The sequence below is a fragment of the Leptonychotes weddellii genome, chromosome 12, assembly GCF_054177405.1.
Source record: "Leptonychotes weddellii isolate Sample4059 chromosome 12, ASM5417740v2, whole genome shotgun sequence".
NCBI classification, from domain to species: Eukaryota; Metazoa; Chordata; class Mammalia; order Carnivora; family Phocidae; genus Leptonychotes; species Leptonychotes weddellii.
Genome location: NC_138380.1, coordinates 16720206 through 16743369, shown reverse-complemented (window position 1 = coordinate 16743369; position 23164 = coordinate 16720206). Strand labels below are relative to the sequence as shown.

Sequence of the window (23164 nt, the reverse complement as noted above, 5' to 3'; positions counted from 1 at the left end):
GAACGGGCAGAGCTCGTCTTTGGCATCCCCTGCACCGTTTTCCGTGATTGTGAAGTACACCACCACTCTCCCGCACTTCCAGTCCCTTCATCCTCCTTCCTCCAGGGGGGAAAAAATTACTTTCCTGAAATAATCTGGTAAGGGCTAACTCAAAGACCAAGCGAGTTGAAAGTCTAATGCATTACTTCTGCCAGGGGTATATAATGCATTACACAAGCAACACACACCCCCCCTTCCAGTGTTCAAACAGCCAGCTCACTGTGGTAGTGTTTTCGGAGGTGGAGAATGTTTCTTACCTTCCATCTGTATTGCCTGAGGTGTGGCTTTGCCTTCACATTACTATAAATTCTCTTTTCTACAGTACCTCTTCTACCAATTACACTTCTTTCCTGCACTGATCATCATCGTATCCTTTTTACCCCACTGCCTGTTTTTTTTGGTTTGGGGTGGGGGGTGGTTTGGGTCCCCTTCCACCTCTTACCACTTCCTTCCTTTGGCTTCTAATATATTGTTTGCTTTTTTTCAAAAACATAAGTTGATTTGCTTCCTTTCAATAAACTGTTGGGTTTTCCTCTTTGTCTTGGCTTCCAGGAAACTCAGAATATTTTTCTTAATTTTAATGGTTTTTCTCTAGGGTTTTCTCTCCCCTTTCCTCTTCCTTCATGGTATAAACTGCTGCAAAATCTTTTCTGAAGTAGATATAATACAGAGAAATAGAATGTTTCCAGTACCCCTGTTCTGTGATATTCTGGCTTCCCTGCTCTGCATCTTTGTGCATTTTCCTAGTCCCCTCTTCGCCTTGAGGCCAAATATGTTTTTCTTTGTTATTCCCATTCTCTTTCACAAACTCCTTTCCTCATTTGTCGTGTTTCTTCGTATTCACCTGTCTGTAATTTGCACTGTCTTATGTTCCTCTGATTTTACCATTAACCACCTACATTCTTTTCCCACTTAGGTTCCCTTCTTTCGTAACGTCCTTTTATCCATTTTCAACATTTGGCCCATTTTTCCACCCTTCTCTCCCATTTTGACTTTCTTCTTCTACCTCCTCCTATATGGGCTGGTTACACATTAGTTTTTCTTAAAGTGGATGATAGAAAATTATTACTTATGTTATTCCTCTTTTGTTGATCTACTTTGCTACCCTTAACAGTGATAAATGCAAAACTGTAGCAGTGTTTTTACAACTTGGAGATGTTTGTATGGTTTCTACCAGCGTCCACCCCAAAGGAATTCACAGATGAATCACCGGTTTACTTTATTATTCTAATTAACGCATGCTCTTGGGCTATGGGCTTCATTAGTGCTGGTATTAATCTGTCTTCAGTATGCCATTAACAAACCATAGGGGGGGGGTTGACTTGAATTGGTTATCCCTCGCTTGTAGGCTGTGTGTGGAAAAGTTTAGTTTTTCTTCCACTTATGTTGTAAATATTAATATTTATTTTGTGTTCTTACATCCTATTTTAGCTTTTTAGAGTATCTAATAAATTTTAATAGGCTGAATAAACTGAAAACTTTTGAAAGGAAAACTTTTAAAAGGATTTAGACTTGCATGTTCAGAGATTTATTATCCATCTCCTTGCCTGGCTAAGGTTTATAATGCTATGATGGTCACAGTGGTTATTGAGTGCCTATAGTGTAATTAGTCTCAGAAGCCCCTGGTGAACTTAAGGTAGACCAGCTGTTCAGAATACTGCCTTTGATTAGTTTTGAGATTTTGAGCAAGTTATTTCACTTCTATTCTCCTCTGTAATCTGGGAATTCTAATAATACCTATCTCATAGGAGAGTTGTGAGAATTAGATGAGAACCTATTAAGTAAAACACTTACCATAATATTTTTACTGATACAATAATAACACACGTGTTTTTTATCTGCTAACTATAGCTCATTAAGTGATTTGATTAATTTCACTGACTTGAGCAATCAGTCACTGAATGATTGCTATGTAGGAGCCACTCTGACTACATGACATGTGTCTGGTACATGGAAACTACTCTGCCAGTAACTTAATGTGGGTAATGTCTACTCATGGGATAGTTATAAACATCAGATTGGATAAGAAAGTCTGTTAAAGTTCTTGATACAGTGTCTGATACAGAGTAGGTTCCTAAAAGTTACAGAGGTAATGCCTAGTAGCAATAGTAATGACAGAAGAAGACGAGAACGTCACTGAGGACATAGGTGTCCCCTGCACTCAAGGTCAGATAAGGATGTGAGTAAATCACAGCTATTGAGTATCTGAAGCGTTATACACAGGTGTGTACAGATGACAGCTGGATTGCAGAGATCCATGGCAGACTTCGAGGGAAGCAGACCCTTGTCTGGGTGGAGAGGGGGTGTGTGGGCAGGCACATAGCCCCTGTTCCTACTGATGACTTATAGGTGAGAGCAGAGAAAGCAGCTGAGGCAGGGGCCAGATTGTGGAGGGTTTTACGCTGTTTTACAGACCATGGAACTTGGGTCTCTAAGCAGTGGGGAGCTGCCCTGGTAGCTGCCCCGACTGGCGTTAGATTAGAGGATGGTAAGACTGGAGACAGGGATATCAATGAGAAGACTCTAGCAATGTCTACGGAGGAGAGGCAAGAGTCTGGATTAAGGAAGTGGAAGTGGGACTGGAAAGGAAGCTAAAGACAAAGACATTTAAAATATTTAATGTGGGACAGTTACTAATATTGGAAGTCTAGGATGACTGCCAGGTCTCTGGCATGGTCTGGGGACATATTAAGGCCATTCACCACAATAGGAAATGGGATACCAGCTGCACACGAGTCAGATATATGAATCACATGACTCTGGAAATCGGGGAGGGGCCTCAGGGTAGGAGACCTGGGATCATCAGCATTGGGGTCTGTGAGATCATCCGGGAAGAGAAGAGGAGGGTCAAGGGAAGAACCGAGGGGGTACAGCAGATGAAGAGGCATCAGGGAAGGCAACAGGAAAGGAATGGTAAGCGGAGGAGGAGAAGAAAGAAGGGCTGTGTGAGGGGAAGCCAAGGCAAGGAAGAGTCTCAAGAATGTGGAAATGAGTTGTGCTGCCAGCAGGTTAAGTGGAAAGGGCCCTAAAGAGTGCTCACTAGCTTTGCCCATTTGAGGGTGATTGGAGACCTTGGCCCATGTGGTTTTGTGATGTGGCGAAGGCAGAAGCCTAACTCACGTGCACTGAAGAGTGAATGGGAGGTGAGCAAGGGGGCACTAAAGAATGGAAAAGCAGCTCCGCAGTAGCTCGGTTATTTAGGGAAGCTGTAGCTGTAGCTAAAGGAACGTGCGGGACCGAAGGGACGCACAGACTTGCACCGCTGGAGAACTGACAGGGTGCAAAATGATGGTGGCGAGAGACTGGCTGAAATCCCAGGCAAAGAGGGCAAAATGGAGGGTCCCCAAGCAAGGTCCCTGAGGAAACAGGAGGTGGGGGCCCTGAGTGCAGAAAAGAAGCAGGCTGCCTCTGACACCCGAATGAAGGGCATTTGGACAGGTGCAGAACCCTGATGGGGTTGGCGTCTGATCACTTCTACTTTGCCTTGGAAGTGGAGGAGCAATGTATCTGCTGAGAGTGAGGTCAAAGGAGTGGAGGCACCCAGAGGCTCAAGGAGAGGATGAAGATCTGGCAGCCAAGGTGGGAGCTGATGAAGAACGAGGGACTGGAACAGCAGCCTGCCCAGCTAACAGCTGACCCCTGAGTGGTACCAGCAAGCATGGTTGTGGGGCCCCTCCCAGCCCACTCACTAGCTCAAGGGCAGGAGCAGTTTTTATTCACTCAGCCGTGTTTGAGCACCTACCGGGTACCAGGCACCATCTTGCCCCGCCTGCTTTATGCTTCAGCTGTTTTGAACTCTGGTTCCCCAATGGGCCGTGTTCACTTTTGCCTTTGGAGTTTTGTACCTGTTGCCCTTTTGCCCACAGTACCCTTCTTGGTCCTCTTCTCCTGCCCTTTCTTCTCCTTTGCCAGAGTAACTCAGTTACTTGTGTCTCAACTTCATTGCTTTCTCTCCCAGCAAGTCTTTGCTAACCTCCTAATTTCCCCTAGAACTGACATAAAATGGATGCCCTGCTTATAGTCAAAGCATCCTGCTTACTCGTATTGTAATATCTATCAAACTACTGAAATTGCTTGTGTACTTGTCTGTCTCCCAGATTGAATTGTAAATCCCTTGAGGATAGGCACCATGTCTTATTCATAAATCTGTTCACTGAGCCTAGCATACTGGCTGGCATGTGCCTGGCATGCTATAAAGATTTTTGTCCCAAATGAATGATGAGCATGACAGAGTCCCTGCCTCAGAGCAGTAGTTGATTGTGTACTTGATTCAGGTTTGGGTATGTGTGCGGTAGTTTGAGTCAGGGGGACGAGGAGTCAGAGACTTAAGGGTAGAGAGACATTGAAATGGCCCAGGGGATACCAAGCAGGGAAGGAAGTGAGAGGGGACAGATAGACTCCGAGAGAGGAAAAGATGAACAGACCGGAGATTTTGTTGTCATCACAACAGGGTCAGTAGGGGTTGGAAAGGTTGTAGGATCACAGAGGAGAATACTAGGTTCTGAGGTTTCTAAGGTGGAACAGTTCAGCATGATGACTTGGTCCAGGGCATGGCCATGGGGATGAGTGGCTGAAGCTGAGTAGAGATCAATTTAAAGTTGATTGTGGAGATGAGGAAGAAACATGTGTGTGTGCGTGAGTGCTTGGGAGTAGGAGGGGGATTGAATGGCCATCCTTAGGCTCTGAAGCCACCCAAGATCAAGCAGGGCTTGTAAAGGTCTGAAAATGACCAAAGATCAGAAGGGAAAAGCATGATGCTGATAAGTGGCAAGAACCTCAACGGAGGTGTGAGGGGGTTGCCATGGGGAGGCTTGCCTTGGGGATCTGGGAAAAGGCTGACCAGCATGCCGGTCTCCATATCAGTAGCTATGTTGAAAGACAGACATTGACCTACTATCAGTCAGGGGTGCAATATCTTCTCACACCAGGAAATAGAGGCAGTGGGTCAGGTAAATTTCAGAGGTTTAGATGGAAAGTTTTGGAGGGAAGGTAACACCCCCACCTCTAATCCTTCCCAGGCCTTGTATAAGAAGTTGGAACTATATTTAGAAAAGTGAGTGTCGGGGTGCCTGGGTGGCTCAGTCGTTAAGCGTCTGCCTTCGGCTCAGGTCATGATCCCAGGGTCCTGGGATCGAGCCCTGCATCGGGCTCCCTACTTGGCTGGAAGCCTGCTTCTCGCTCTCCCACTCCCCTTGCTTGTGTTCCCTCTCTCGCTGTGTCTCTCTCTGTCAAAATAAATAAATAAAATCTTTCAAAAAAAAAAAAGAAAAGTGAGTGTCTTTCTTCCATTTGTAAACAGGTTGATTGGTATGGAAGAATGAAACAGTAAGATGCGGAATTTCCAACTTCATCTATTAGTGGAAACAACTGTCATTTATTGGGAACACTTGCTGTAGTTCTAGGCAAGGCACTAAGAGCTTTACACTGTTTTTTTTTTTTCATTCTCCCTAAAGCATTAAGAGAAGGTAATAACATTTCCTATTGCAGATATGAGGCTCAGAGTAAACTTTATCTCCCCAAAGTCATAAACTGAAAATGGCAGATCGGGGGTTCAAACCAAGCCTGTCCAGCCTCACAGCCTGTGTGCTATCTCCATATATATCCATGAGAGATATTTGCTTCCTTGGGCTACTGGAGGTGGAGGGGGGGCACAGAGAAACTCTTTCTAGTAGCACAAGCCCATGTACTTACGGCCTCAATACCAGCAGCCTGAGCAGCATTGCTGGTTCCTGAATTAATATAGAACTGGAAAGAGTATTTTGCCATTATTGTCCACATGCTAGTCACGGTTAGCTATATTGGTGTGACTGATGGGATTACTGGATTTTGTGTCCTCATGCTGATGTTAGTGTTAATGTGTTGGTCATTATAGAGTTGAAGGCAGTGCAAACCTAACACCGATATACCTGTTGTCTCTTCTGTTTGTTATTTTTGGGGAAAGCGCATTTTGACTCATCAGTGGTTCATGGCTTTCAACAGACCAAGGGCCAACCTCCTTATGGCAGTGATTGTTACCCTTTTAATAAATCTTGTAAATTGTGTGAATCCAGTAAAATTAGCTAATAAGTAAATTGAGAACCTGTTTTGTTTGTTTTATTTTTTCCCAGCAAGAATACCAGATTTAGCAAAGTAATTGCCTTAATTTGGATGTAACCATCTTTTTGGGTGGAGGCCAGCAGTCTAGTATAGTGGTTAGAAGTGCCCTGGAATCAGACAGATTCAAGTTTGTGTTCTGGCTCTGTCACATACTAGCTATGTGGTTTTAGGCAAATTAACCCCTGTAAGCCTTAGTTTCCTCATCTGTCAAATGGAACTAAGAGTACCTACCTCAGGGTTATCAGGAGGATTCAATGAGTTGATCACTGAAAGCTCTTGATGCCTGGAACAAAGAAACACTCACCATTAATGGTGATGCCTCCGCTGCTGTTGTGTTGATTTCACTTTGAATGCCTAATGCAAGTGACCACCAGAAAATTCGGTGGCAATGAAAACACCGATTTGATAGGTATTTGTATGTCCTATGTATGTGTCTTCAACATAGAATTTTCTTTAGGGCTGATAAATTCTGGAAGGGTCAGCTCCTGATTATGTAATGTACTAAGTGCTGGCTATGAGGAGGTGAACTGTTTCTTTTCTTTTTTTTTTTTTTTTAAAGATTTGTCCATTTGAGAGAGTTGAGAGAGCACTAGAGAGCACGAGCAAGCGAGAGCAGGGGGCAGGGCAGAGGGAGAGAAAGAGAGCCTCAAGCAGACTCCCCACTGAGTGCAGAGCCTGTTATGGGGCTTGATCTCATGACCTCGAGATCATGACCTGAGCTGAAATCAAGAGTCAACACTTAACCTAACTGAGCCACCCAGGCACCCCTGGACTGTTTCTTTTCTAATGGAAGTCCTTTGTCCGCCTCTCTGGTTTTTTGTTTTTGTGTGTTTTTTTTTGCAGGAGGAATTTGATGGGGTCCTGAGAGAGGAGGTCGTGGCCAATGCCCTTCACCAGTTGGGGCGCTCAGGCTCCGGGACTGAGCAGGTCTATCTCAATCTAGCTTTATCAGTGAGTATGACAAGATCACCATGGGCTTACTGGGCTACATCTTGATACTGGTTGGACCATATCTGTTTTTTCTGGTACTCATAGCTTTTGTGGTGGCCCCAGATCTCAGAGTCTTTCATTTGATGGAGACTGGTGATAAGACTTATTTATGTTATATGAGGTATCAAATCAAAGAGCTCTGGGCAGTCCAGTAATCAGCCCCTGAATTCCTTTGTTTTCATTCCCATCAGTCTGTTTCTTTCATCTTAAGTAGTCTGTATTATAGTAATCAATGCTTTCTTTCCAGAAGTTGAATTTGACTCTGTGAAACCAATCAAAAACTCTTTAAAAATTTTCTCTCTGATCAGTGCCAGGACTAAAATTAATATCTAAATCCAAGGGAACAAAGTATTTTGGTATTGACTCCCCCCCCCGCCCAAGTATGTCAAGAAATAAGTAGCTTTCAGCCACAGTTCACTTTCCAAAAGATACCCCATTATTAAAGAAAAAAATGTGTTGTTCAATTTTCAAGATATCAATACTAACACATAATCTTGGCTTCACTTTTTAAGGGAAGCTGTAAGAGCAAAGTACTCATCATTTTTCAAGTTCTTTCTTCCTTTTGTTTCTCTATAGTCCTAGAAAAATAATTTAACTCTTTTTGCTTCCTTATATTGTAAAGTATTAAATATTCCTTGGAGATCCACACAGTAAATACAGATACATAGGTGAAAAAAAGCCCGCTGAAATTTTGCTACGGTACTGTAATTTGGCTAAAGTATATATAATTCACAGCAAGCAAAGCATATACAACTCATAATCTTGGTCCATCTTGGATTTGAGCTAGTAAACTATCCAAGAAATGTTAAGCTCTTTCCACCCATGCTGGTTGCATGGCAGATCCTTTGAGGACAGCATATTAAGGCTGTAATCTTTTACTGTTTTCACTTTATAACATTTTATGGATGACTCAGCCAGTTAAGCAGAAACTTACAGGGAGCATCCTGTGTACACTGCCCTGTGTCGGGCATTGGAAGGGTAGATAATTCCAGCATCCAATACATCCCCGCACAAGTCCATTTCAATCAATATTCTACTTATGTACGTAGTGCTATGCCTTAAATTGATCTGCAGAAAAAAAAAAAAGATCCTTTAAATCTTATTTCAGCTAGATGGACTGATGCTTAACTTACCTTGCCCCTGACCTCCTTACATTTGAGATATTACATATTGAATTACTTTGCCTTTATAACCTGTCTTACTGCATACACTTTCTTATGGTTGCCTGGTTTGGTGATTTTTTCCCCCCTTGTATCTTATGTTACACATTATTTTTTACTTTTTCTTTTTTTTTTTTTAAATTTTTTTTTAAAGATTTTATTTATTTATTTGAGAGAGAGAGAGAGAGAGAGAAACAGCATGAGAGGGGAGAGGGTCAGAGGGAGAAGCAGGCTCCCCGCTGAGCCGGGAGCCCGATGTGGGACTCAATCCCAGGACTCTGGGATCAGGACCTGAGCTGAAGGCAGTCGCTTAACCAACTGAGCCACCCAGGCGCCCATATTTTTTACTTTTTCTTATTACTTATGTACATAGCCTCTCTCCTACCAAAGTCCTAACTTTCTTAAGGGCACAGTACAGCTCTACCCCATAACTGCACTGTATTTCTCATGATGCACAATGCCTTGTGCATGGTAGGTTTTCTTTAATATTTATTAAACTATTCTTGTGACCTTCATTAAACATTTTTATCATCAGTATATTTGAGAACTTGCTCATCATGATACTTCATTGGTTGGCTTTTTCTGATTCTCACACGGCAACATAAACCAGCCACAAGAGTCTGTTCCAAGGGACCAAATTCCCCTCTCCCATCCTGAAGTTCTCTAGAAGCAAGATTTCGTGGAAAGAATCTTGGAGAAGGATTAGGAGACTTGGATCTGCTTCTCTGTTGCTAATTTGCTGTGTGATTTTAGGTTATTTACATCCCTCTCTGTCCCTCATATTCCTCATCGCCAAATTGGGAATAGTCCACCCTATGGATCTCAGTTTTACTTGGTCAGATGAGATTATTGTGAAGGAGCTTTGAACAGGACCCTGTGAAAATGTAGGTGACAGTGTTATTAATGATCTCCTGATGATGCGTGAGATCTCTTTAGCATTTCATTTAAATTCTAGGCATCTGCCTTTTCTTCTACTAGAGAAAGGCTTTGGCCTTACTGCTATTATGTGGGGTTTTCTTTTCTTCTTTTTTTTAATAATAAAACTCTGCTCTAAAGGTCTACCTGACACTGTTTTAATTTGCCTTTTCATGTTGTGTTTGTTCTTGCTAATATCACTAATTTTCCAAGCTCTTTTCTTCTTCAGAGGAATGCATTTTTTAAATGGGTTTGTCATCTGCTTTGAGATCCTATTAGTAGTAGGCCTCAGATTTAGTTCTCTCATTTAACTACTATACTTTTACTATAAGTAAGTATATTTTTACTATACTTTTACTATAACTCTAGTATACTATACTTACTATACTTACAGAAATTCTGGATTTCTTTCTGTCAACTCTTATTTCCAGGTGTCAGGAGATGGCTGAGTACTAACCTGTTAAAGCAGCATTAAAGTCTTTTTACCTTTTATTTTCTCAGGGTTGTGATTTAATTGACATTAGGATTCTCTGTGAATATGTTCACCTACAGAAGTTGGATCTTTCAGTAAATAAAATTGAAGGTATGTAATTTTCATTCTAGTAGATGGATAGATCATTCAGTTATTTCAAAATTTAACCTTTGCAGTATGTAATGTAGATTAATACTACAAAACTTGGTATAAGCGCTATTGTGGATTCATTTACATATCGATGCTCTACTTTGCATGTAAAAAAGGCACCATTGGTGATGAGTAAAGTCAGCAAACATGCAACATTACGCTATGGTTCAAAGGTGCTCAGTGATGTTGAAGAGTATCCCATGGAATGTTTGCTTTGTTTTTTCCTTGTAAGAGACGGCTCATTACTTCTTTAATACTTTCTGAATATTTGATGATTCCCTTGTCTTTCCCCCTATTAGTTTATTCAGTACAAATGAATTAGTCCTCCCCTCCTCCCTTTTTTTCCTTTAATGGATTCTTTTCTTTATTTTGCTTTGGCGTCTACATTTTAATTCTGACCAGCTACTTCTTTTCTTCTCGAGTGCCAGGGATTCACGCATTTATTTATTCCTCTTTTTTTTTTTTTTTTTTTTTACTGTCTCTATACATGTATCTGATTCTTTCAACTTCACCATTTGTAGTTCTCTGTAATGTATTTGTTGTGACATCTTGCTTACATTTAATGAAATTAGTCACATTTTCTTCGAAGCTTGATTCTTGTTCCTAATTTTCTGATCTTATTTGAAGTTAAAGTGTCCGATTTCTTTTGTTTAGACTTGGAGGGAAGTCAGCAGTTGTTATTTCCGACCTGCTTTCTTTGTTGGCCATCTTTCCACTCGCTTGTTTAGCCTGTCTTTTTTATGACGGTTAAATGTTACTGATACGGGGGCGCCTGGGTGGCTCAGTTGGTTAAGCGACTGCCTTCGGCTCAGGTCATGATCCTGGAGTCCCGGGATCGAGTCCCGCATCGGGCTCCCTGCTCAGCAGGGAGTCTGCTTCTCCCTCTGACCCTCCCCACTCTCATGTGCTCTCTCTCATTCTCTCTGTCTCAAATAAATAAATAAAATCTTTAAAAAAAAAAAAGAAAAATGTTGCTGATACGGTTTTCTCCGGCTCCTTTCTGATTTCTTCCCCAACTAAGAGAGCAATAAGTAAAATCCAGCCTTGCTTTTCAGTGGCTAAGAAATATTCCAGCATAGTTTATCCCTCTAATGCTACTGTTTGTGAGTTATTTTTTTTCTAGTTTTACGAATTTTTTTTTTTATGGAAAATTACAAACGTGCACAAGGGACTATTGTAATGAACATTCGGGTCCAACATTTATCAGCCCGTGGGGCCCATCTGGTTTCACCTATACCCCTCCCTGCCCAACTTCCCCAGGGTTATTTTACAGATTTTAGAGCAAGCCCAAGCAGGGGGAGGAGGAGAGGCAGAGGGAGAGGGAGAAGCAGACTCCCCGCCGAGCAGGGAGATCGATTCCCCCAGACCAGATCAGGACCTGAGCCCCTTAGCTAAAGGCAGACACTCAACTGACTGAGGCAGGCAGGCGCCCCGCCAGGGTTATTTTATTTTATTTTATTTATTTTTTAAAGATTTTATTTATTTGACAGAGAAAGAGAGACACAGCGAGAGAGGGAACACAAGCAAGGGGAGTGGGAGAGCGAGAAGCAGGCCTCCCGCTGAGCAGGGAGCCCGATGCGGGGCTCTATCCCAGGACCCTGGGATCATGACCTGAGCCGAAGGCAGACGCTTAATGACTGAGCCACCCAGTATTTTATTTTATTTTTTTATTTTTTATTTTTTTTTTTAAAGATTTTATTTATTCATGAGAGAGAGAGAGGCAGAGGGAGAAGCAGGCTCCCAAGGAACAGGGAGCCCGATGCGGGACTCGATCCCAGGACCCTGAGATCATGACCCGAGCCGAAGGCAGACGCTTAACCATCTGAGCCACCCAGGCGCCCCACCCAGTATTTTAAAGCAAATCCCAGATATACCTATCATCGGAAAGGGTTTTTCAGTGTCACTGGCAGGAGCTGCCCCGCACCCCACCACTCCCAGGTTGGTTTCCTTCCCTGGATAAGGAATTGCAGCGTGATGGGAGGCTGCAGCAATGCTCAGTGGTGGCCTCCCACCCTGGCAGCTTGAGCCGGGACCCCACAGTTGCTAATGGAGCTTTCCTCAGATCAGTCTCCTTTAATCTTTTAGGGCCCATTTTCTTAGCTCATCCAGTGTTTGAGAACCTACTATGTGTAAGGCACAGTATATTTTTCTTTTTTGTGAGAACAGCTTCTGTTCTGATATAGACCAGATTTCAACTTGCATCAGCATCACTTGGGGGGCCTGTTAAAACACAGCCGGCTGTGCCCACCCTCAGAGTTTCTGATTCTGTAGCTCTGGGGTGGGACTTGAGAATGTGCATTTCTAATTAGTTCCCCAGGGACGCCGACGTGCCAGATCCAGGACCACACTTTGAGAACCACCCTTGTAGACGCAAGGAGCTCCTGCCATCTGGTGGACATGGAGGTCACTGCACCAAGTAGGGATTAATGGGCCAGCCAGGGTTAGAAACCCAGCAACCAAGATCGTGCTTTTTTTTTTTTTTTTCTGTCCGAGTGATTTGAAAGGATCAGTCATCTACAAAGTTGGGATGTAGCTCCATTTCAGTGGTAGCAGCTGCTTCTGCTTCAGGACAGCTCCATGGTACAGCACTTACCTGCCCACAGAAAGATCAGCTCTAAGGACACATGGGGGCTGGTGGACATTAATAGAGTTGACAGACTGATAGATGTGGAGCTGAGCTCAGAAAGGACAAATAGGCAAGACTTGTAAAGTCATGACAGTTTCACCTTAGGTTTCCGTTTCCAGGCAGCCTTCCTTGATTCACTCATTAAGTCCCACAAAAGTATTAAAGTCTCAGTGTATTGTCTGCCCTAGAACAATTCCATAAAGACAGGTTTAAGAAGGGTGTGATTTAGACCAGAGAAATGACATAGAATTTGGTGGGATCTCGAGAAGGAAAGATGCTGGGGGGAGGTGGGCTGAGGGGGTTGCTCATGGTGCCTACTCCAGGGAAGACCCCAGCTGCTGGCCTTGCTCCCTTCTCCTAGGCTGGGTGCATCTGTCACCTGGTGACAGGTCAGAGTGGTCCTCTTGGCTTCGGGTGTGGAGGCTCCATTCTGCCACTAGGGGCCTTCCTGGGGTGGGGGGGGCGGGAGGCGTAATAGCTGGTTCTGTGACCTAGAATGAAAAGAGAGGGAGAAGCTATTATGATTACTGTTTTCAGGTGGAGACTTAAGTTCCTGCTGGAGTCAGGGCTGTAAATCCTCCTCCTATGATTTTATTTTTTAAAGATTTTATTTATTTATTTGACAGAGAGACACAGCAAGAGAGGGAACACAAGCAGGGGGAGTGGGAGAGGGAGAAGCAGGCTTCCCCCAGAGCAGGGAGCCCGATGTGGGGCTCGATCCCAGGACCCCAGGATCATGACCCGAGCCGAAGGCAGGCGCTTAACAACTGAGCCACCCAGGCACCCCTCTTCCTACGATTCTTCCAGAGTCTTTGTCTAATTTATCCTGCTGCCCCGAAGTGTGCCTCTGCTGTAAAGGGGCAGAGGAAGGCAACCCAGTACTTCACCATTTTTACGTTTTATACGTTACTGTCATTAGAGCACGGCTGTCCTTAGTGTTCGAGGTTTAGAATATTTGCTTGGGACAAAGTGCAAAACTCAGACATACTTCTGAACCAATCCAGAGCCAACGTAAAATAATAGCAATAATTTAAATCACTTCAAAGAATTAATGAGATTTAGGACTAAGTCCAACTAAAACAAAATTTATAACGAATAAACTTTTCTAATTGTGGCATTTTCAGTCTTTCTGAAAAGAATTCAGTCACCTAGGGGCTAATTATCAAGGGGATTATTTATGGCTTTAGTTTCTCGTCCTTTCCTCCAAGGCTGGTATTTTTTGAAGCATTTGGCTGTTAGTAGCTCCTGGGAGAGTGAGCTGGGACCTGGAGGGTGCACCTGTCACTTGAAAAGGGATGGAAGAGGAGGGAAGGCCCTGGGGAAGAAGGTGAAGTTAGGAGCTCATGGAGAGTTCTCCACACTGTGTGTTTCACGGATTCCTATTTTTATTCATTTCATTTGCTTGCACTAATTAAGAAGTGCATGCAACTGGCATAATGAGAACATGCTCTGATGTGACATAAGCTGCTTTTAATGACTTAGTCTAATTTTGATTTTATTGGCTTACCTTATTCTGTATTTGTTTCTCCCCCCAGATCTGTCTTGTGTGAGTTGTATGCCTTACCTTCTAGAACTTAATGCTTCTCACAATAAACTGACGACATTCTTCAATTTCAAGCCACCCAAAAATCTCAAGGTAGGCTTGATCAATACATTCATTCATTAACCGGCTTGCGAAGTACATTAACACGCAAAACAGAGCTTAAACATAATTCAGACACCCTAAGATATGGGAGTAAATAGTATAAATGTCTGAAATGAAATAAAAGGGGATTTGGGTATCACTGATGAAAAAGGAAGATGGTCTGTCTGCAGATAATCTTTTTAGGAAGCTTTGCTAATAGTGTTCAGGCTGAGAAACTAACTTCCTTCTCTCTCCCGCAGCTAAATACTAGTTATTATTTGTATATTTTTAGTATAGTACAACAATTTTATACCTGGAAAACCTGTAAAAATTTCTTTGGGGGCTCAAATTTTGCCCTCCTTATTTATCCAACCTTTACTTTCTTTTTTTTCCACAATGATTTCCGATCTTGCTTCTCTGAAGTTCCTTTTGCATCTGACACACAGCCAAACTCTGTGAACGGTAGTTGATGGAACAGCGGGCTCTGGGCTCTGTCTCGTGCTTTAATGTTGTATAGATCACCTGGGGTTCTTGTGAAACTAGGGATTCTGACCCAGGAGGTCTGAAGTCAGGCCTGAGACTGTGGTTTCTAACAGCCTCCCAGGTGATGCTGCTGCTGGTGGTCCATGGGCCACACCGAAGCAGAGACATTATAGATTCGTGGTTCCCAGACTGTTCTGCACATTGCAATCACCTGGGGACTTTCAAAACCTACTCACGCCTGGCTCTCACTGCCAGAGAGTCTGATTCAAGTGGCCCCAGGTAAGGCCTAGATGTGGAATTTTTAAAAGACCCCCAGGTAGCTCTAATGTGCTGACAAATTTGGGAACCGTTGCTATGAGCTTGGGATTAGTGTTCTAGTAGACTAATAGATTTCATTAAATATTTTTAGAATTGGACCTCAGTTATTGCTTTTATTATCTATTTTGTTTTATTAACAAACGAAATGAACTTAGAGCCCAAGCATTCTACTGGGGCTCGCACAAATATGAAAGTTTGTTTGAAATCAAGAATCTGACATCATCCATACTGCTAGTGAGATGCTCTTCTTAATTTTTCTTCTGTTCACCGCTTTTTTTCTCAATAGTGGGGTAAAAATTTTCCCCTTTGAAATTATGCTTATTGCCAGGGTGACGTTCCTTTGTCCAAATAAGCCATGCAAGATGCCTATTTGTACTCGGTGTGGGGCCACGTGGTCTCCAGGTGATCAGGAATTTTATTTGTAACCCCTTCCCTGGGAAAAACTTCCTTGGAATTTCTTCCATTCCCCCTCTCCCCCCACCAAGAAGGCTTCACCAATGAACAAAAACAATGCAGATGCCTCATCTTTAAGGTTCCGAGCTCCCAGAGACTTAAGAGCAAATCTATCGGTCACTGTAGATAAGTGCCTAGAAAGAGCCAGACCGCCTCTGATGACGTGCTCCAAGCCCTTGTGAACCCTGTATCAGCCTGAGGCAGTGACCCAGGCCTGCTGGTGTTTTCAGGGCATTATCTTAGGCAATCCTCCCCAGAAAGCTGTGAGGCAGCTACGATGGTCCCATTTCACAGATGAGGACTCCAGAGTATAGAAAGGGAAAATCACATATGTCATCTCTGTTGGGAGGTAGCAGGGCTGGGATGGAGCCCAATGTCTGCCACCCAAGCCTATGTCTTCCCAGGAAACCAGGCTTGTGTACACCGTCCCACCATCTCGGAAAGCTCTGCATCCTGTTCACTTATTATTTGTGAGCTTTGTGCTACCAGCCAGAGAAGACATATGTTTCCTAAAGCACAGGGGCTTGTTCTTATACACGCTTTGTATTTCCCAGAATGCTTTGCTCTTAGTAGGTCCAGCAGGTTCATTTGATGGATGGGACTCCCTGCAAGGCTTCAGGTCCAGTGGAACTCCCAGGGGGAGTCAGAGCACCATCAGAACCCTTTCAGGCCTCTCAACACACCTGGTATCACAGCTGCCAGAGGGCACAGCATGGGCGTGTGGCCCAGAGAAGGGTAGAGTTAGAGAGGAGCAGACCCAGCCATGGCACAGGAACAGAAGGTGTTGATGAAAAACTGTCAATTGTAGGTAAGCCTAGATCACTATGTTGACTTCCAGTCCATCATTATTACCTAGAAGGCAAAAGTGAATATGAAACTTCATTCCATCAAGCCAGACTGACTTCTTAGGTCAGCCATGGGCTGCGATTGACATAGTTGGAGTTTATATAGGCATCAAGTTTTGTGTTCTGTTTGGTTTTTTTTTGACTAACAGTATTTTGTTTGCACATTACTGTTTCTTCACATGGTTCACACACTTGTGTTTTACTGACATTGTGGTCCTGTTGCTATCTTGTAATCGACTTAATCAGTTTTCTTCTCTTCAGTATTTAAAGTTTTTAGTATTTAATACATTGATAAAATATTCTTAGTACATTTTTGGGGGTGGAATCACTGTTTTAAAGGGCACAAGAAGATAAGAATTGTGCTCATTAGATCATTGTTTGATAGTTTTCCAGAAAATTATTACATGTGCCCAGCAAGTTATCAATGCAGCATTTTAAAAAGTTTTTTTTTTAAATCCTTACTGTTCATCTTTTGCTTGTGGGTGAATATTTAGTTATTTAATGTTTTTCTTTAGTCTCCTATTTTTGAGTAAGAACAACTGATGTTGCTGGAAAGGCTTTCCTAAAATAGTCTGTTTTGAGAAAGGGTGTTAAGTGGATGAAATGTAGCCTGAAGGATGAATAAAAAAGATTTTTCTGGCACTTGGGAGGTGACACGGGAGAATATATTGAGAGAGAGGAGAAAAGGCAGAGAAAAGATGAGCACGGGAACTAAGTGAATGCCGCTTATGGGACAGTAGAGAAAATGAAAGAAATGGTGGTAAAAGTGGAATTGAGGTGAATTCTGCGGGAAGATGAAGAAAGTCTGAAGTGATTGCTGGAAATGGAGAGAGAGGAAGAGCAGGAATTGAAAGAATTTAGGGGGTGGGGGTGTCCACGCTAGGTGCAGGGCAGGAGCCTCCTCCCCCGTCTCCCTCAGACTGAACAGACAAGGGTCCAGGCAGAACAGGATTAGATATGGGTGGCTATGTTAGCCTTGGCGTATTTTCAGTAATGACTTCTAACCCCACAGCCAGAAAGACCTTCTTATGTGAGGAATTATGGTGGTTAAGCGGACGAAAAATAAACTTTGACATATTGTTCTCTTTTTCTCATCAGAAGGTGGATTTTTCCTACAATCAAATTTCTGAAATGCGTGATTTGTCAGCATACCACGCTCTCACTAAACTAATTTTGGACAGTATCCTTTGAATGAATAAAGGGGAAATTTGGGTAATAGGCCTGTTAATAACTGTGTACTTGGATGACTTGGAGTGGTACCAGATCAGCAATTTGCTGAAGATGTGTGACTCATTTGAATGACTAAGAATTGATATTCACAAAATGAAGAAAGATATTTTATTTACCAAGGAGTAAGATTGTAAGTCAGAGCTTGCCAAGAGCATCTTACACCTGAAAAAGCAACATAAGACAGTCATTCTTCTGATAAACATAGGCTTATTTTTAATTCTAGAACCAGATAAGTTCTGTTTTAATTGACTCTCTTCTTCAAATTTACTTAAACTTGTGCCCTATTTTATATAAAGTCAGTCTCTGGAAATCCAGATATGACCAAAAGGAAAATAAGTGATTTTTTTTTTATTTTACAAAAGAATTTATAGTGATCTCCCTTTAAATAGCAGGCTTCTCTGGCGTATTTAAAATGTACTTTCATTTTTTTAAAAAAGCAAAACCAGCCCCTTTTGATGAGCAACCAACTTCAGGAACCTATCTACTGCATGAGTCAGGCTCCCATGCAGAGCATCTACCTTGAAGTACACACACTCCAACTTCGAAAGCCTAAAGGGTTAATTGGGGATCTGTGAGTTTAATGAGCTTGAATCTCTTTACACCAGAGACTGATGTTTGCTGGGTGATAAGGGAGCAGCATCTTCTCTTTCTCAGTATCTCTCTGCCCACCTGAGGATTTTTCGAGGCAGAGTGGGGAATGAATTGATTGCCCTTGGGTGCCTCATTCCAGGGACAGGGCAGCAGTTAGAACACTACACTTGCAATGAGACGGATGTGGGGAGAACAGAAGGTATATTGTCTTGAAGACGTATTTTGTTGGGAAAAAACCTTTTTCATATATGATGAGAAACTTAGAACATAGCGCCACACTCTTTAGAACTGGTGTGTGAAAATGCACCATTAGTGGACATTTAGCTGGTGCTCTTGAAGTGAGCAAGTTCTCCTAAATGTAGCCTAATGAGAAAATGATCAAAATGAAATGCTCTGATGGCAAACTAAAGTAGTACACGTTAGCCCAGCATCTGTCCATAGAACTTTTCACTTCATGCTTGATAGTCATACATACTGAATTTGCAAGGAGGTAGAGAGAGGCTGACTGCCCAGAAACCACCTGACTCAAAAATCCACTCAGACCACCTAGAAGAACACTGCTCAGGGAAGATTAATGGCATCAGCATCAGCATTGCCTGGAACTTCTTAGAAATGCAGGCTCTGGGACTCTACCCCAGACCCCTGAAATGAGAACCTGCATTTTTAACAAGACCCCCAGGTGATGGGAGTACATGGTAAAGCTCAAGAAGCGCTGGTCTAGAAGTCAGCTGCGCCCAAGACTCCTACCAGCCAGAAGGGAGGAATGAGCATCCAGAGCTCCATCTAATCTTCAGGGTACCCTGAATGAGGGTGGTCATGTGGCAATCTGGGCTCTGTCTCCCAGAAAAATACTCTTCTGTGTGTAGCATGGGACCACCAGTGAAAACAACTCCACAGGATTTTGGACTCAGGACAGAGGGTGCAGTTTAAAACATTTCTGTTGTGGAAGACTTAAGTTCTATATAAATTTATTTTTTTCCATGTAAGAAACTGTTATGACTCTGTAAATGTCAAATATCATGAAGAAAGGAATTAGGGTTTTACTTTTTTTTTTTAACCTGACTTTAGAGGTAGCAATTCTATCTTCTCTCCAAAGTATAAAAAGCTGTCATCATTACATCAGAACCAACTGAAATTCAGAACATGGACACATAATTAAAAAGTAACATGGCAGCATTCCTCACCTGTGTTTTTTAAAATGCAAACACAGTAGCCAAAACAAGTCATTGTTTTGTAAAGAGTTCATAAACTCTCTCTTTTTTTAAAGATTTTATTTATTTATTTATTTATTTGACAGAGCACAAGCCAGGGGAGGGGCAGAGGGAGAGGGAGAAGCAGATGCCCCACCGAGCAGGGAGCCTGATGCGGGGCTCTATCCCAGGACCCTGGGATCATGTCCTGAGCCAAAGGCAGACGCTTAACTGACAGCCACCCAGGCACCCCTCCGCCTCATAAACTCTTAATGAAGTAAACTTCTTAGCTTACCATTTTGAAAAGATAGTGGGCTGGTTTAAACAGTACTGAATATGCCTCTTGCTCTATTCAAGAGTGTCACACATACTGTGTATAATTATGTTATTAGATTAGATTTTTGAAAAGACTGAAAAGCTTTGCAATAAAAAAGAATTTTTAAACAAAATTTTTATGCCAGTACATTTGAAAACTTAGATGAAATGAATAAATTCCTAGAAAAATATGCACCAAAATGCTGCTTTGGAAATAGAAACCCTGAGTAGTCCTGTAATTATAAATGCAGTTCTTTTAAAGTAAAGTTAATTAAATTAACATACTCATATAAAAAAAAAAAACCACCAGATCCAAACTTTTAAGAACAGATCTTCCAATAATGAACAAATTCTTTCAAAGATTAAGAATAGAAGGCATATTCACAATCCATTCTAATGAGATTACTTTGATATCCAAAAGCATATAAGGAACAGTAAGAGAAAGGAAAATGACAGACTCATTTCACTCTTGATCTAGATGTAAAATCCTAAACCAGTATTGGCAGACTGAATCTAATAGTGTTTGAAAAAAGATAATAGACCATGACCAAGTTTGGTTTATCTCATGAACGTAAGGATAGTTTAATATTAGAAAGTCAATACATGTCATTATGTTAACAGATTAAGAGGAATAAACCATATAATCAGTAGGTTTAGAAATGCAATAGATAGAATTTAATAAAATCTAATTTACAATAAAAACTATTAGTAAGCTAGTAATAAGGGATTTTCTCAACTTGCTAAGATCTATAAAAATATTTGAAGCAGACTTTATCCTAACTGGGGACATGTTCTAAGCGTTCTTTAAAATTGGGAACAAGACAAAGATCTCTACCATTGCCCCTTGTATTCCTCATTGTTTTGGAGGTTTTAGTACTATAAAACAAGAGAAAAAAAATTGAAACTGTAAAGATTGAAGGGAGAAGATAAAAGTCATTTTTTTTGCAAATGATATGATTGTCTGTAGAGAATATCAAAAATAACTCGCAATAAACTACTAGAAATGATAGTTTTGAGAGTTCAACAAAGTAGTTGGATATGACTTCTATAAACAGAAATCCATTGCATTTTTCTACATCACAAACAAGCAATTAGAAAACACAACTAAAACAGAGACCCCATTTACAAGAGCAATAAAAACGAATCTTAGTAACAATGAATAAGGCCTGTGGGAGGAATATCATTATATTCCTCCCATATATATTCCTCCCATTATGTATAACTTTATCGAAGAGCATTAAAGACCTAACTAAAGAGAAATATATTCCATGTTCCCAGACAGGAAAATGGGAGAAGATGTATAAAAAGAGTTTTACAGAAAATGAGTCAGATAAGGCTAATGAACATAAGACTAGATGTCAACCTCATTTGTGTTCGGAGAAATGCAACCCTAGACCACACAAGATCTATATTACATCCATTCAATTGACAAAATTTAAGAAATCTAAAAATATCAAGTGTTGGAGAACATGTAGGTCAAGAGGATGTCTTTTTTTCTTCCTTTGGGTGTCAAATTAGTTCAACCACTTTGGAGAGCCATTTTATGTTCTTTTATAAAGTTGAACATCCAAATTTCCTGTGGCCTAGCACTTCATTCCTACATATGGGAAGCTTAGCATACGTGTATCTGGAGGCTTGTATAAGAATGCTCATAGCGGGCGCCTGGGTGGCTCAGTTGGTTAAGCGACTGCCTTCGGCTCAGGTCATGATCCTGGAGTCCCGGGATCGAGTCCCGCATCGGGCTTCCTGCTCAGCAGGGGGTCTGCTTCTCCCTCTGCCCTCTTCCCTCTCGTGCTCTCTGTCTCTCATTCTCTCTCTCTCAAATAAATAAATAAAATCTTTAAAAAAAAAAAAAAAAAGAATGCTCATAGCAACACTGCTTGTCATAGCAAAAAATTGAAATAGCCCATATGCTCATTGATAAGAGAAAGCATAAACTACGTTATAATAGCATATCATACAGTAGTGAAAATGAATGAAATATATCTCCATGCAGCAGTAGGGATGCATCTTAATAAAACTAAATATAATTTTAGTATCAAACCAAAGGGGAAAGGGAAGAGGAAGTGGACAATTCAGCATACTGGTCATCTCCGAGAGGGGGGCGTTGGATGCACCTGGAGGGGCGTGCAGAGGTAGATGTTGGTTACTGCTCACGTTCTTGGGCTGGAGGCAGGGGCCATTTCAAGAGCGTTCATTAGATTTTTTTTTTTTTAAATAAATATACGTAGGCCGTGTATGGGCAAATGGTGTATCTGTCCATTAAAAAGGTTTTAAATCTGAAAATTACTGATTTCTTGGAAAATAGTTATTTACCAAGCTTCAAACTTGAGCTTGTATCAGAATCCCCTGGAGGGTTGGTTAAAACAGCTCTTGCTGATCTCCACCCTCAGAACTTCTGGTGGAGTAGGTCTGGGGTGGTACCTGAGAATTTGCATTTTAAACAAGCTCCCGGGTGATGCCGATATTGCTGGTCTGAGGAGTGCACTTGAAGATCCCCAGCTTCAAGCTAGTCAGTCTTCTCTGTTGTACCTTGCTGGGGATGCTTTCCTAATCTGATGCCATTCCGTGTGTCCTTTTTAGGGGTTTGGTGGTTATCTTTTTTGTGCTTTTTATATTTGTTCAAGTTTTCCTTAGTGGACGTATATGTCTTTTCTATTTGAGGGAAACAAGTGCACTTTTGTTTAAAATATAATTAAATAAAATTGTAATTATCAACACTAAAAAGCACTCCTTTAAAATAAACACAAATCAGTTAATCAACCTGGTGATGCTGACATTGTGATTGTAGATTAGTGCCTCAAAATGGACTGGCTAACTATAAGAAATCAAGTTTTTGGTTTATCTTAGGCTATTTTGTCGTTCCATTTGTGGATAACTGATTAATTGATAATCATCCTAAATCACAAGCTGATAAACTTTGTCAAGGATAAGTCAATGTATTTCTTAAGAAGGAATTCTGTGTATTCTTTACCTGTAAATATTGACAGATTGATTGTTCACTGGAATTTGTTTTATGATTATAGAATCATGGAGTTTTTAAAAAGTGATTCACAGAATTTTAAAATCCAGACTGGACTTTAGAGATTATCTACTACTAACTGTTCTTTTATGGAAGAGGAGCTTAGGACCCAGGGAGGCTCCGTAACTTGTCCAGGATCATTTGGTCAGTGGTTGAACTGAGATTAGTCCTCTAAGTTCCATTGTTTTCCCCATGCTGCAATTCATTGAGTAATTACTACTTTTATCACCTAGCCATTTAAAGTGTATGTGTGTTTCATTTCTTAGAGATTCACTCCCATAGTGAAGAACATTTTTCACTGGTAAGGTGATAAAGATCTTTCAGGATTGGTTTTGATTAAAGCTATCATTGCGGTTCTCTCTACTAAGAGAATTGTGATGGATTTCCTACTTATTTCTCAGTACTGTTTTCTATACACCTGAACCATATTTTATGATTGTAGACAAATGAATAAGAGCAAATACCGAACTAGTGAATAATTCATGTCAAGGTCTGCAAACTGCTGACAGCATCACCAAAATGTAAAAATACGTTGTGGGGCTTTTCCCTCACTGTAAAGTTAGGTTTATGTGCCTTTGGGTTCCTTCATTCAGTTTCTGAGGATCTAAAATTCCACCGTAAAAGATTTATTCACAGAAATGTAAA

At 41.5% G+C, this 23164-nt stretch overlaps 1 protein-coding gene across 1 annotated transcript in view; it reads left to right on the top strand.

Annotated features, from left to right (window-relative positions):
* The window catches only part of LRGUK (leucine rich repeats and guanylate kinase domain containing), a 101593-nt gene that overhangs the window by 717 nt on the left and 77712 nt on the right, over positions 1-23164 (top strand). Inside the window, exons 2-5 of the mRNA XM_081800908.1 lie at positions 6979-7086; positions 9702-9783; positions 13984-14084; positions 17270-17351. Coding sequence (XP_081657034.1) covers positions 6979-7086; positions 9702-9783; positions 13984-14084; positions 17270-17351 — 373 coding nt within the window. The remainder of the gene's footprint in view (positions 1-6978; positions 7087-9701; positions 9784-13983; positions 14085-17269; positions 17352-23164) is intronic.